The sequence below is a fragment of the Paramormyrops kingsleyae genome, chromosome 17 (assembly GCF_048594095.1).
Source record: "Paramormyrops kingsleyae isolate MSU_618 chromosome 17, PKINGS_0.4, whole genome shotgun sequence".
NCBI classification, from domain to species: domain Eukaryota; kingdom Metazoa; phylum Chordata; class Actinopteri; order Osteoglossiformes; family Mormyridae; genus Paramormyrops; species Paramormyrops kingsleyae.
This window is the reverse complement of record NC_132813.1, coordinates 3,065,353-3,079,134: the sequence shown is the minus strand read 5'-3', so window position 1 is coordinate 3,079,134 and position 13,782 is coordinate 3,065,353. Positions and strand designations below refer to the sequence as shown.

The following is a 13,782-nucleotide window of genomic DNA, read 5'->3' as shown; positions in this document are numbered from 1 at the left end:
TATAGGTACCCTCCTACCTGCCCATATAGGCACCCTCCTACCTGCCCATATAGGTACCCTCCTACCTGCCCATATAGGCACCCTCCTACCTGCCCATATAGGTACCCTCCTACCTGCCCATATAGGTACCCTCCTACCTGCCCATATAGGCACCCTCCTACCTGCCCATATAGGCACCCTCCTACCTGCCCATGTAGGTACCCTCCTACCTGCCCATGTAGGTACCCTCCTACCTGCCCATGTAGGTACCCTCCTACCTGCCCATATAGGTACCCTCCTACCTGCCCATATAGGTACCCTCCTACCTGCCCATGTAGGTACCCTCCTACCTGCCCATGTAGGTACCCTCCTACCTGCCCATATAGGTACCCTCCTACCTGCCCATGTAGGCACCCTCATTCCTGCCCATGTAGGTACCCTCCTACCTGCCCATGTAGGTACCCTCCTACCTGCCCATGTAGGTACCCTCCTACCTGCCCATATAGGTACCCTCCTACCTGCCCATGTAGGCACCCTCATTCCTGCCCATATAGGTACCCTCCTACCTGCCCATATAGGCACCCTCATTCCTGCCCATGTAGGTACCCTCCTACCTGCCCATGTAGGTACCCTCATTCCTGCCCATGTAGGTACCCTCATTCCTGCCCATGTAGGTACCCTCCTACCTGCCCATGTAGGCACCCTCATTCCTGCCCATGTAGGTACCCTCATTCCTGCCCATGTAGGCACCCTCATTCCTGCCCATGTAGGTACCCTCATTCCTGCCCATGTAGGTACCCTCATTCCTGCCCATGTAGGTACCCTCCTACCTGCCCATGTAGGCACCCTCATTCCTGCCCATGTAGGCACCCTCATTCCTGCCCATGTAGGTACCCTCATTCCTGCCCATGTAGGTACCCTCATTCCTGCCCATGTAGGTACCCTCCTACCTGCCCATGTAGGTACCCTCATTCCTGCCCATGTAGGTACCCTCCTACCTGCCCATGTAGGCACCCTCATTCCTGCCCATGTAGGTACCCTCATTCCTGCCCATGTAGGTACCCTCATTCCTGCCCATGTAGGTACCCTCCTACCTGCCCATGTAGGCACCCTCATTCCTGCCCATGTAGGTACCCTCATTCCTGCCCATATAGGTACCCTCATTCCTGCCCATGTAGGTACCCTCCTACCTGCCCATATATTCACCCTCATTCCTGCCCATGTAGGTACCCTCCTACCTGCCCATATATTCACCCTCATTCCTGCCCATATAGGTACCCTCATTCCTGCCCATATAGGTACCCTCATTCCTGCCCATGTAGGTACCCTCCTACCTGCCCATATATTCACCCTCATTCCTGCCCATGTAGGTACCCTCCTACCTGCCCATATATTCACCCTCATTCCTGCCCATATAGGTACCCTCATTCCTGCCCATATAGGTACCCTCCTACCTGCCCATCCAGGCACTTCTCCAGCCCTGTCTCTCACCTCCCAGGACAGCGCGCACGATGGCCTCCGTGTGCTCAGCCAGCAGCTCCGCCTTGCTAATGGCTGCCAGGGACAGGTAACTGGACATGTTGCGGGACAGCTCTCTGTTCCCGCCCTGGAGGAATCGGACTGCCACGGGCACAGCCAGGGCCATCACGGGAGGGCGGTCGTAATTCTGTGGGGGGGCACAGAGTGGGCAACACCCATCAAAATCACTCCTGAAGTTATTTGTACAGCAGCCTGTCCTTCCAAACACATTTCGTCTGTCCAAATCTCAACGCGGAAGAAGCCAGTCTCTGCTCCCCTCAGACAGATATCGAAATATTTAAAAGACTTTATCATGTTCCAAAGGATTATGGGAGAATATTCCTTTACAGGCCCCCTCATAAGCCTGCTGCTAGACTGAAACGTGTGAAAGCGAGGCTCTGTAAGTAAATTAACAAGACCCCTACTCAGGAAGACTGGGGTAGGGTGAGGGGTCACATCAGGACAGGGTCTGAAAGAGATGACACAGGTACAGACTAAAGCAAGGCACTAACTGCCCACGCAGTGCATGTCCCTGCTTTGCGTACTGGCATGTGCTTATGTCTGTGGTGAGCTATTTTAAATGCTTTAGTGCCCCCTAGTGTGGACCATGGGAATATACAGAAAGCTCACAGCTTATGACACTCGCTCAACCAATTAGGCTGACTTATGTACCGTCACTATGGCTACGAAACACTTATAGCACTAAAGCCACCGGTGCCGATGATTCTATTCACACCATCCACGCGAAAACAACACTGCTACTCTCAATCCAGCTTGAACAGATATAATTCCTCTCACATCCAACAGGGGGCACTGTGGGTGAATCTCCCCACTTGTATAAAACAGTAGATACCCCCAAGGTGTTCAGATTGCCAAAAAAACAGATCAGACCACATCAGGCCTCTAACTCAGATCAAAGGCTCCACAAATAGCTCAGAAGCAGTGAGCCATTTGACAAAACTCTCGGTACAATCTGTGGCGGTCTAATTAAGCCTGGGTTTCCCGGCTAGCCAAGATGTATCCATCTTTGTAGACCACAGGAGCGCAGGAAGGAGATTGGGGAATGACGGCGGACATGGGGTCTCACGCAGTAAGGTATGCTCTAAATGAGGAGCAGGAAACCATAAAGAAAGGCATCATCATGTGGATTTTAAGCGATGAGGACAGTATAAAAGCCGCTTAACCCCTCTCTCACTTCTTAAGCCGTTTGTCCCACATTATCATGTTTAGAGATCAGCGGTCTGCAAGACGGCAGACTGAGTAAATCGAGAAAGATATTATGGCTTTTCTGCTGCATCTCTATGGGCGAGTTTCAGTTATTAATGGAGTGACAGGGTGATCCAGACTGGCAGAAAACAATGTGTTTATGCCAGGGGTGACCTGGAGTGACACATAGGGGCGTGACTGTGCCATGAGTGATGACCTCAGACCAGGGGAGTGAGCGGCATATCATTGGCGCCCCTAAGCATCCAACCTGCAGGATGCAGCTGGTGATGTCAGAGGCGATCTTGGCGTGAGGGGTGTCCTCGTCCTTGCCCTGTGGTTGCTGATTGTGCTCCAGGCACGACTCCCAGAGGGACACCAAGGCGGCACCATGTCTCTCGATGGAGCGTGTCTCTCGGATGGCCGTGGTAATGCGCGTGATGCAGATCTCCACCACTGCCTGGTCGTTGTCGTTGGTCAGGTAGTCCTACCGCCAACAAATCAAGAACCAGGTGTGAGTCAGAGGGTTTGGTTCTGCTGTCACATGTCACACATTCTCTCACCATATTATTAGGCAAAAGCATGTAATTAGGAATTGGAATATGCGACAGAAACTGATATGATAACACAGAGAGTAGGCTTTGGATGTGTTAAAATGATGGCCTGTGTCTGCATCAGTTTTACTGTGAACAACACTCACATCGCTCTCACTTGCTATTTGATTATCAGCCAGTATAACCAGCTTGGATAAAACAGAGCAAAAGCCTAAAAATGTCATCACCTGACCCTTCATTTTGGTTTTCTTAAAGGGCCAGTGCATGTTTTCTGTTCCTGTGACTGTGAGGGTAGCCCATATCATACAAGCCACCTCTCAGTTAGTTTACCTTAGCGGTGCGTACAAAATGTTAGATGCAGTAAATGATAAATGATAAATTTGATTCTAAAAGTCATGATTTACTGAAAATAACCCTTCAGCATTTCATTAATTTCAATGCTCTTATGAATTTTAAATATTTAATTTGATGGCAGCTTAATGGCTGCAGTTTTTGTCCCATAAATAAAACTGCATGAGAAATGAGAACTTGAACTGTAGGGAATGCTGGCGAATTCTGAAGCTCATCTCTGAAGCAAACGAAAAAACTGCTCAGCATGGACAAGGATGAAAAGCAACGAGATAACAGCTAAAATGGCCCACAAAAGGTGCTAATTTGGGAATATACTGGAGTTCTGCATGTAGTGGACTAAGAAAGTGCTTTATATCCTCCTGGGGCCTTTGGGATGCTGGGAAACTGCAGTGTGCCTCAACTGAATAAGGCATGCTGGGAAACTGCAGTGTGCCTCAACTGAATAAGGCATGCTGAGAAACTGCAGTGTGCCTCAACTGAATAAGGCATGCTGGGAAACTGCAGTGTGCCTCAACTGAATAAGGCATGCTGGGAAACTGCATTGTGGGAAATGAAGGCAGGTGGAGTGAACTGGGGTTTGATGGGAGTTGGTTGGCGGGGGGGTCCACACCGGAGAGCACGATATGGCCTTGATCTCCTCCAGAGCCTGAGAGAGGGAATCCTCGATCTCGGCATCCTCCAAGGAAAACAGGTCACCTGCCCGGGACAGGTTCCTCTGGCTCAGCACCAGGCCGAAGAGCTGGTGCATGGCTCCACTCTGTCTGGCTGGGGCCGGTTCAGTCCGTGGCCCACTTGGCGTCCCCTCGGTGCCCCTTGTTGCTATGGTAACTGGGCATGGTGCAGCATGAGCTGTTGTTTTTGAGCACGGAGGGCTATGTAATAGGGCCACACATGGCAAATCCTCACCGCAAAGCTAGACAGAGACAGACAGGCAGACAGAGATCAGACACAGCTGAGGATTCTTCTTTTAAATAATGTTTTTTAGCCCGATTTTGCTTGTTAAACAGTCAAGGCTACACAGTAAAGTAGCTGCATACTTAGACATTGCCCCCTCCCACCCTGCCTGGGAACCTCACACTACAATCACAGCTGGTTGCTACTATAATCTGTAATGTGTTAAACTTTCTTCTGAATGAATATGCAATTCATTAAAGTACTAAAACAAATGCTGCTTCACGCAACTGTCCTCTAACAGAGCTAAAAATGGTTTATTAGACTGCAGCCTGAGGTACTCGGTTAATAACAGCAAACTCCGAGGCTGATGTGAGAAAAAGGCGATGTGTTCTGAACTTCTGATGAATGATAGAGTAGACCCCTCGCCCTCGCGGCCATCCTCCAAACGCCATGATTCTATAGGCCCTTGGAAACACAGGAAGTATACTCTGATTGGCTGATCACTTCAGATAAGAATTGGACCTGCCTTCTCTGAGTGCACCCCACACACTATGGATTATGGGAAAGCTGACTCACCGGTCTGAATTTCAAACACTGTCAGCACTGCACTGAACACACACACACACACACACACACACACACACACATACACACATATATACACATACTGTATGTCATGCACAAACACACTCCCTCACACTTTCACACATGTACTGCCAGTGTCGGTCTGCCAAGCGTTGACCAGGTTTTGCAGACATTTCCATGGGTCTAGTTTCCACTGCAAATTCAATGCTGGACACCCGATCCAAGCTGGCATGAGAATGCTAGAGACCGCGATGTGCCGTCCCTTTAAACAACCAAGCTGTAAATCCCATGCTGTTCGATTCTACTGTAGAACGCTGGTCTGAAGTTCTAGCCCAGGCTGATATTTACTGTGTGACACACTGGACCGGCCTGATGGGGCTTGAGCTGATATACGACAGCTGTGTGTGTGTGTGTGTGTGTGTGTGTGTGTCTGTGTCACAGGAATAAGCAGGAAGGACTTTGCATCCCTGCCACACATTTTACTGAGTCAACATTACTCTGCAACTCATCAAACGAACACACACACTTTCACATCTGTCTGCCCGTCTTTGTACAAACTCACCATTGACTCTCAATTAAACAAAATTAACGATTCCTAACCTCAGTCCAGATAAAACTGATGAAAGGCAAAAACATTCTGGTACTTGTAGATTCTTAGATATCTGTAGGTGAAGTTGCTTAAACAGGCGTTTTGTTTTTTGTTGATGTCTATTCTTCTACAGTTGCTTTTAGGGGGACAGTTTCAAGCAATGACCTGCACACACCTGAAGTCACATGGGAAACTGAGCCACGCCCATTTCGCCAATACACCCATCCGAGCAAAAACACGCTCTGTACACACAGGCTCACGTATCCGCTGAGCACACAGCACAGGAATGCTGCTATTCATAGAGGTAAGAAAAGAAAAAAACAGACATCAAAGAGTCAAATGGTTACTATATTAATCATCTGGTTACAGCTTAACTAGGTGAGGAATGCAACACATCAGGAAAGGCATCTGGATATGAGCAGGACCGCAGTCAGTGGACTAAAGAGCGCGAGAGTTTGTGTTTCAGTCTGTATGTGTGCCCGTGAATGTGTGACAGAAAGGCCACATCCCACGCAAAGCTGTTGTCACCTTATGGTTTTTCCACACACATGCACACACACACACACACACACACAGAGTAGAGGAACACTGGGCCTTTTGTATCCCCAGCAGTACCCCCCCCCCCCAAACCCCTGCCCAAGGGGTGCATACCCTGTGAAAGCAGTTCCCAGCATAGCGTACACCACAGCAGCGGACCAGCACAATGAGTCTCAGCACTGCGCCTCACACGCCCTTATTAATGCACACTGTTAATCAGCTTCCATGTAGCTTGAACCTGTGTGTGTGTGTGTCTGTTTGTGAGGGGAGACTGCAGGATGCACTGAGGGATTAACCATTTTTCTTTCTCAAACAGACCTAAAAGTGAACTCACAGTCCTGGTGAAGGCAAACATACCACACAATGCTCTGATCACCCATCCCGCTCAGCAGCTGTACATATAAATACTCATATAACTGGCTCTGGTTAACGGAGCAAGTTACCGACACGAGTGCGGCTGTGCGTTGCTATTTAATAACAGCGATGGCCGCAGATGTGCTAATAAAACCATAATAATGGGCGGAAAGCGCTCCATTTGCCTAGAGTGCTTATCAATTATTTACGGAACACAACATGTTTATGCCGGGAATAATGGCGGGCGGGCGGGGGGCTTACCACCCCCAACTGCATGGATCGAGCCGATCTCTGTTTTATCTTCATCTCCCAAACATCAAGGCAGAAGCATATCCTGGTAGACATCAGACAAAGGAGAAGGCGAGGCTGGGCTCCGCGTAAAGCCCCGGCCGTCCCCTCACTCCCATGTGGCAGTCACTCCGTGTTACTCCTCTCCTTTCTTTAATTCATTCGTTCTCTGCGTACTAACTCATCCACTGATAGTTATCATATCCCATCATTCACTGATTCACAAACATTAGTTATTTAATGCCCCCTTTCATCCTAAATCCTGAAAACTATTGCAGTTCTACGGTTAGCGAGGTTCACTGGTGCAGCTTTTTGTTAAATCTAAAGTTCATGAGAGAGCTACGACACTCGTCGTTTCTCATTAGGAAATCGATCCATCACCAGATGGGAAGATGTGTACCGAGGCAGTCCAAAAGTGGGTGTTAACTCCAGTATAGGTGTAAAATTGCACTTAAACGCATATACTTCATGCACTATTGAGAAAATGCGATGGTTATTATTACTGCGCGATTGCATCCAGAGACAGGACCCCTGAGAGCAGATTATCTGAAGCGTAAACTTTTTGTATTTAACTTAAATCTGTTGATGCACTTTATTAAATATAAACACGTTTCATGTGGTAATTTACAGTAATGATTAACGAAATGCGGTGTATAGAGTAGCATTTCACAGTATTTCATCACGGTGTGCAATTTTACATTTCATGTTGCAATTCTGAAATTCTGCGCATAATCGATTACAAAAACGACGCAATAAAGAAAAAACTGAGGTAAATCCTCAGCTCGGCATCTGATGAAATGCAAGTTGGAAAGCAGTCTACTGACACAGAAACGTCGGCACCTTGCATGACTATTTAAACCTCCGACAATTGTGCAGACAACCCCCTAGCCCTAGTGTCCCGGGGAAGGGTGATGTGCGTGACAGCCTCACGGGCCTCATGGGGCTTTAAAAAGTCACTTACCTATCGCCTGTTCACGGGCGCCTCGTTGTTAAATCGTGATCACAAGGGTCGCACTACTGTAAAATACGCCATTTAAAGATTCATTACGTACATTCAGCCAGACCCCAACTTCTCCCTGCAGATAAGGTTTGCATTACTTCTTACACACAAAAGGGAACAGCACGCCACCTAGTGTGAGGTATTAGGTACTGTTACAAGCAACAGGTGCAATTATTCATAAATGACTACATTACTTGTCCAGATATTACCATCCATATATTATACCCATTGTTTTCGTCTGATAATACACGTTATTAATGCAGATTCATGCGCGTGTAATTTGCTGTAGTCTACATACACACACGATTAATCACTTACTAAATAACAGATATATTTCATATGTTTATACAGTCCAATAATTTTACAACTAGCATAAAAGTACTACATTACCACATGACAATCACACAGCAGGGTGACAGAAGGACTCTGCTCTAATACCCGTCATTATGGCGTTTACACTAAATTTCGGTAAAATATCCAGCTGTTGTACAAATTACATAAAATTGTCGTGTCGAATATCCAGTGGACGACTTAACGGTGCAACGCATTAAGCAATTTTTAAAATAAATATACCTTTGGTTTTGTAATAATACTCCGATTAATAGCCACGTGGTGTGTTCGTTTTTACTGACCAAAAATAAGCGGTTGAAAGATAAATCATTGAATAATGGTTTAGCATTTTAGCAATTTATTTAATTTAATACATGCGCTACCGTGGGCTCAATGTGCGTTCTGTTTGTCCTTTCTCGGCCACACTACCCACAGAAAGGAAAGCGGAAGTGACGGGACTACATTGCCATGCTTCCCTGTGCCGGAGGCGTATAGGTGTGTCAACCGTTCCACAGTTGATTAAATTGAAACTATTTTTGCCTGATCTTTCAAAGTACAGAACAGAACCGTTGGCTCACTGCACACGATGGATGGCGACGTGGCAGCCGCGCGCCGTCCGCGGAAGCAGCGTGTCGCGGTAAGGTGAGAAGGAGACGCCCCAGTCTGTCACCAACGGGCTGTTTTTGTTTGTGCAAGATAGCGCCCAACCTGGAGAAGTCACACACTGGAGCATCCTGCGCACTAGTCGGGTCACGACCAAAAGGGAGGAGAGTGACGTCTTTCCCGTAATGCGAAACCGCCCAAAGCAAAAGTATTGCCAGTCTTTCGCATTTGAACTGCCACTGTCACTGGATGTTGACCTGGAGCCATCTTTCATTATGCTGGTATACATAAATACGCTGTAGTAATGCGAATGTGGCCAGCTTATTAAATTGACTTTAAACTTTATCTATCTCTATCTATCTATCTACTTTCTGCAGAAGTGACAAGATGGCAGTCGCATCTGTATTTGTGGTTGCATTCAAAGCGGGTACGGTCAAGGGGATCTATCCTGAAATAAGCTGATGCCTGACCTCGGGGCTGACATGGCCTCTGCGGACGTGGCCAGTAACCTGTCTTCTGTTCTCGACAAACCGCCGTGCGTCAACGGGACACCCTGGATCCGTTACCTTTTTGAAGAATGTGCCGACAGCGCTTGGGAATACTGTAGCGTGGTCATCGGCCTCATCTCCATGTTATGCTTCCTGCTGTCCACTCTGCCGTAAGTCTCATGAACTTGGCCAAGAGAAAGACCAGCACGTTTAGGTTTTTTTCCATATTTAATTTCTTTAATGGTTAAGGAGGAGTCTCTGCAATGTTGCATATTTCTTGAATGGGTACTTAGGTGAAAACCTGCTGGACTGCCTGAAAGTTTAATGTACATTTTATGTTTACGTAAGGGTGGCTGCCTTGACATTCTTTTCACACAAAGGATTGGCTTTTATAGCAAGTGATGTTACATGTAAAAACGGTTTTGTCTGTTTTCTAAGGTATCTAATCGCTGGGGTTTCTCTCTCCCTTATCATGATCCATCAGGCAGGTGTATGAATCCTATAGAAATGGCAGGGTGGAGGAGGCCATCTCTCTGGGCTTCTTACTCTTCATCCTTAGTGGAGACATCAGTAATTTTGCGGGCTGCTATCTCACCAGACAGCTCCCCGTTCAGGTACATGTTTGGCCGATTAATGGTGGTGCAGTAATCACAATGCCTGAGGTCACCTCCGTGTTTGTTTGTGGCTATACCGGTTTATGGTTTGCTGTGCCTGCATAGGCATGTGAGCTGTGTCATAAAACCATAGGTGGCTTGTTAATTGTCAGTAAAAACATTGACACTTTGTTGACTGTAAAGGCTACCTGATCAGATAAATGTTAAATGTGTAACGTTTAATAACACATTGTTTCTCCCTTCCAGACTGTGACTGCAGTTTTCTATATATTCACGGACATCATACTGATCTCCCAGTATGTGTATTACAAGATAAAGAACAAGAGGAATCATGGCAAGCGAAGTAATTTGATTTCCTCTTCCTTTTTCACTGTTAAGTGTCATGTCCTGGCAATTCTTTTTTTAAAGTGAGGCATAGCCATTGTCACAGCACCAGTGTTCCAGACGCTATATGGAGGTGTTTGTAGCAGGAAAATTGGGAGTGTAATTTCAGAGAACGGATCTGTGTGAAGCACAGATCCGTACAGAGTGTTTGTTCTGCAAGGAGGTGTGTTTGCAATGTGCCAGGCCTGAGATTTATACCAGGCAAAAATAAATTTAATCCCAAGTGCTGCTCCTTCAGTGACGGTGACAGCGGAATTTAAAGCAGTGCTGCGGTCGAAAAGAGAGCCGCCTGATCTGGGGCGACGCAGCGGGGCTGGTGAGCCTTCCTGGGTGACTGATGCAGCAGATGTCCACGGAATGACGAGGCCTTCCTCTCTTCTCCCAGAATCGCACTTGAAGTGGATGTGTTTCATGTGGTGTGGAGGTGCCTTCACCTTGTGCGTGATGCTTCCCAAAATCCTGGATGAAAGCGGCTTAGGATCTGGTGCAGGGGTAAGGCCGGACCGGACCTGAGTTTCGTCTCTCTCCTTTGTCTCGGGACAGATAATCTTGATAAATGTATAACTCAGACCCGTGATCTGAACTGTGGAACTCCACCTTACATCAAATGTTTACGCCATCACTGAGGACTTATGAGCTGGCTGGTTAATGTCGCAGGTATGCCCGTGTTCCTGGGTGTTCCCAACACCTGTTCCGCTAATATCCCTCCTAATGGTGACTTGGTCTCTCCTCCACCTCTGAACAGAAGACCTCACACAGCTTGGAAATGTCCGGCTACGCCTGCGGCTACCTGTCATCCGTGTTCTACCTCTCCTCCCGTATTCCACAGATCCACAAAAACGTATGTGCTTGTTGGGTTGGGTGGGTTGGGCTCACCTGGGAGTCTGTCCGTTGTTTAGCGATGGCTGAAAAACTGGGGCAGGATGTTGTCATCCAGGATAGTGTTACACCTCGGGGACATGCCCTCACCTGGATCATGACGGTATGGCCACGTTCTCATCCTCAGTACAAGCGGCAGTCGACGGAGGGAACCTCCTACCTGCTGTTCGCTTTGGCCATGATGGGGAACTGTACATACGGGCTGAGCCTGATCGTGGTCCTGCCGGCCTTGAAGCGATCCAAGAGCACTTTCATCCTGAACCACCTGGCCTGGCTCATTGGCAGCCTTGGCGTCCTCCTCCTCGACCTTTTTGTATCCTTTTGTTCACCACGAGGGAAACGTTTCTGTTCCCTGTTTAAACAGGGAAAGGATGTACAATAAGTTGTTTTCAGATTTCACTTGTGTGTGTGTGTGTGTTTTCCTGAACTATTTTTTTTTTTTTTTTTTTTTAAAGATTTCTATTCAGTTTGTTTTGTACAGAAAAAAGGGCTCCGGTTGTTCTAGCCAGCTGGGGCTGAAGAACTTTCCGGAAGTGGAGCCCCTGCTTTCTGAGAACGAGGAGCTGTGAGGCTGGCAGACTCCAGAATGTCTCATCAGTTTTCTGTGGATCCTACTTCCCTGTACTAAATGTAGAACAAAAAGTTAATTTAACCATTACATAAATCTGTTGGAATTAGCAGATAGAAAATACATTTAGAACCATATGGATTGTTATGTATTGTTTTTTTCTTTTTTTCCCTAAAATGGATGCTGTCTGCCTAATGTAGGCTGGTCAGCAATAAGGCTTTATGAATATGCGCTTATAATTTAGTTCTCAGTGCCTTCAGTTGATTTTTTTTTTTTATATATATACAAAGCTGTGTTTTATCAAGCCATCAGTCTGTTCTTAGGCGGGTGCCTGCCCCTCCCACAGAAAGCTAACAGCCGTCTCGGCTCACACTGACAGTGTGGCATCATTGGCAGAACCTCCCGCATAGGTAGGAATGTGAAAATGCCTGTTTTTGTTAGCTGAGCTATGTTTAGGTCATGTGTTCGGTATGGTAGGGTGTCTCAGCGTCAGGCTGCTGTCAGCTGTGGGTGGTGGGTGGATCTTTAGCCTGAATGAGGGTTCCTCTCTGCTTACGGCGCATGCAGATGGCGGGACTCAGTCGCCTCCCTTCCCGCTGAAGGAGTCCTGTGATGAGGCGACATGGTCTGTGTACCTGGTTCCTATGTACACTGTGTCTGTCTAGGTAGCTGTGTGTGTTTATGCATAAAGCCTTAGAGTCTGGTTTGTTGTTAAACTTCCTCAGTCTTCTGCTGCTGTCAACTCCCCGTGGTGTTGAGGTCCGTGGCACTCATCTTCAACATTGGCCATCGTCTCGGACCATAACTCTCAGGTCAAAGATTTCAGGGCTCTGAATGCAATTTTACACACTCCTGTCTTTTACTAAAACTGTAAAACTGGTATGTAAAAGTGTGTCACACCAGCGTGTTGTTATTAAATGTTTTTGCATTAACTTCTATACTTTATTCTCAATTCATGATTCCAGCTTTCCTCTAGAACTTTCTGTCTTCTGTTTATGTCTTAAGGCTTGCAGTGGCATGTGTTGATTGAATCCACTCATCTTGTCACTGGTCTTCCTCTGAAACATTGTATCAAGCTTTATGGTTTTTCTTCCCAACACAGTGAGTTTTACAATGTTCCCCAAAAAAGATAAGCTTCGGTCTTCAGGCTAGTCTTTGCCAGCACCAGAGTTCAAAGACATCTGTATGCTTCCTCTCCTGCTTCATTATCGTCATCTTTGTCATCCACAAAGAGCCCTGGAATATACCATTGTCTGAACAATTATGATCTTTGTTCTTTATTAGAGGATGTTCATTTTTAATAAAACCGGATAGGATGCAACAATACAGACAGAATACATATTGATCTTAAAGAAGCTTTTATGAAATATGCCCTTGGTCCAGGCCCCATGCAACATGTTACATGCAAAGACAATGCTTAATGGTTGACATTCAAAACAATGTTTGTGCAGAAGGACAAGTCACCTTTGCTGAATCCTGCTGGTTCACTGGATTGCTCCATTTTTCTTGGATTGGTTTAGTCAAATTGATTTTTGTATAATATTTTGAACATTAATGTTATTCTCTTCTGTTAAAACAAAAACATTGTGAGAACAATATTTGTATTCTAGGAAATTTCAATCTGTCTATACATTCACTGAACAGTGATACTGTATTTCATTTGTACCGAGTAATTTGAACCATGTATAATTGTTTTAACTGTGCATCAGTTATTGTGACACTTATTTTAAACCCCTTTTTGATGGAACAGTCAGTTCTATTATAATTGTACTCCACACTTTTGCTGAAATAAGTTTATTTTGGTGTTTAAATAAAGTGCAATATTGAAAGACTTTTGTAATCTGATTTATTTTTCCTTTTACTAGTGATACACACATACCTCCAGGGTTTCTGTATCTCTAGGGTCTCTTACTTTAGAATGTGGCATAAATAAAGTGGGTCACTGACATTTTTTAAACCGGATAAATCTGTTGAGGGTCAGTGTGCAATTCAGTTTAATATCTTATTACCGGCTGAAGTGCAGTGACTGGACGGCCAGTCCAGATAAAGTATGTCTCTTACAGA

General features: G+C 46.3%; 2 protein-coding genes across 7 annotated transcripts in view; one reads left to right on the top strand and one right to left on the bottom strand.

Moving 5' to 3' along the window:
• Positions 1 to 8,633, bottom strand: part of veph1 (ventricular zone expressed PH domain-containing 1) — a 41,618-nt gene extending 32,985 nt beyond the window's left edge. Inside the window, exons 1-5 of one of the 4 annotated variants that reach the window (XM_023792651.2) lie at positions 8,426 to 8,633; positions 7,814 to 7,928; positions 4,216 to 4,518; positions 2,972 to 3,187; positions 1,471 to 1,645 (exon numbers count right to left, since the gene is read on the bottom strand). In XM_023792651.2, the coding sequence (XP_023648419.1) occupies positions 1,471 to 1,645; positions 2,972 to 3,187; positions 4,216 to 4,353 (529 nt within the window). In that variant the 5' untranslated portion in view covers positions 4,354 to 4,518; positions 7,814 to 7,928; positions 8,426 to 8,633. Of the gene's footprint in view, positions 1 to 1,470; positions 1,646 to 2,971; positions 3,188 to 4,215; positions 4,519 to 6,825; positions 7,340 to 7,813; positions 8,402 to 8,425 lie in introns of those variants that run through there. The other 3 variants (XM_023792650.2, XM_023792652.2, XM_023792649.2) reach the window with 3 other exon arrangements.
• A 24-nt stretch (positions 8,634 to 8,657) lies between these two features.
• On the top strand, positions 8,658 to 13,547 carry slc66a1l (solute carrier family 66 member 1 like). Of its 3 annotated transcripts, XM_023792660.2 has the most exons (8): positions 8,660 to 9,066; positions 9,163 to 9,443; positions 9,758 to 9,887; positions 10,134 to 10,230; positions 10,657 to 10,763; positions 11,017 to 11,112; positions 11,278 to 11,463; positions 11,606 to 13,547. In XM_023792660.2, exons 2-8 carry the CDS (start codon positions 9,247 to 9,249, stop codon positions 11,717 to 11,719), a joined length of 927 nt encoding a protein of 308 aa, XP_023648428.1. In that variant the 5' UTR covers positions 8,660 to 9,066; positions 9,163 to 9,246; the 3' UTR covers positions 11,720 to 13,547. The 3 variants fall into 3 exon arrangements, with proteins under 3 accessions (XP_023648429.1, XP_023648428.1, XP_023648427.1); XM_023792661.2 differs by having other exon boundaries at positions 8,658 to 9,443; positions 11,020 to 11,112; XM_023792659.2 differs by having other exon boundaries at positions 8,660 to 9,443.
• The last annotated feature ends 235 nt before the right edge of the window (positions 13,548 to 13,782 follow it).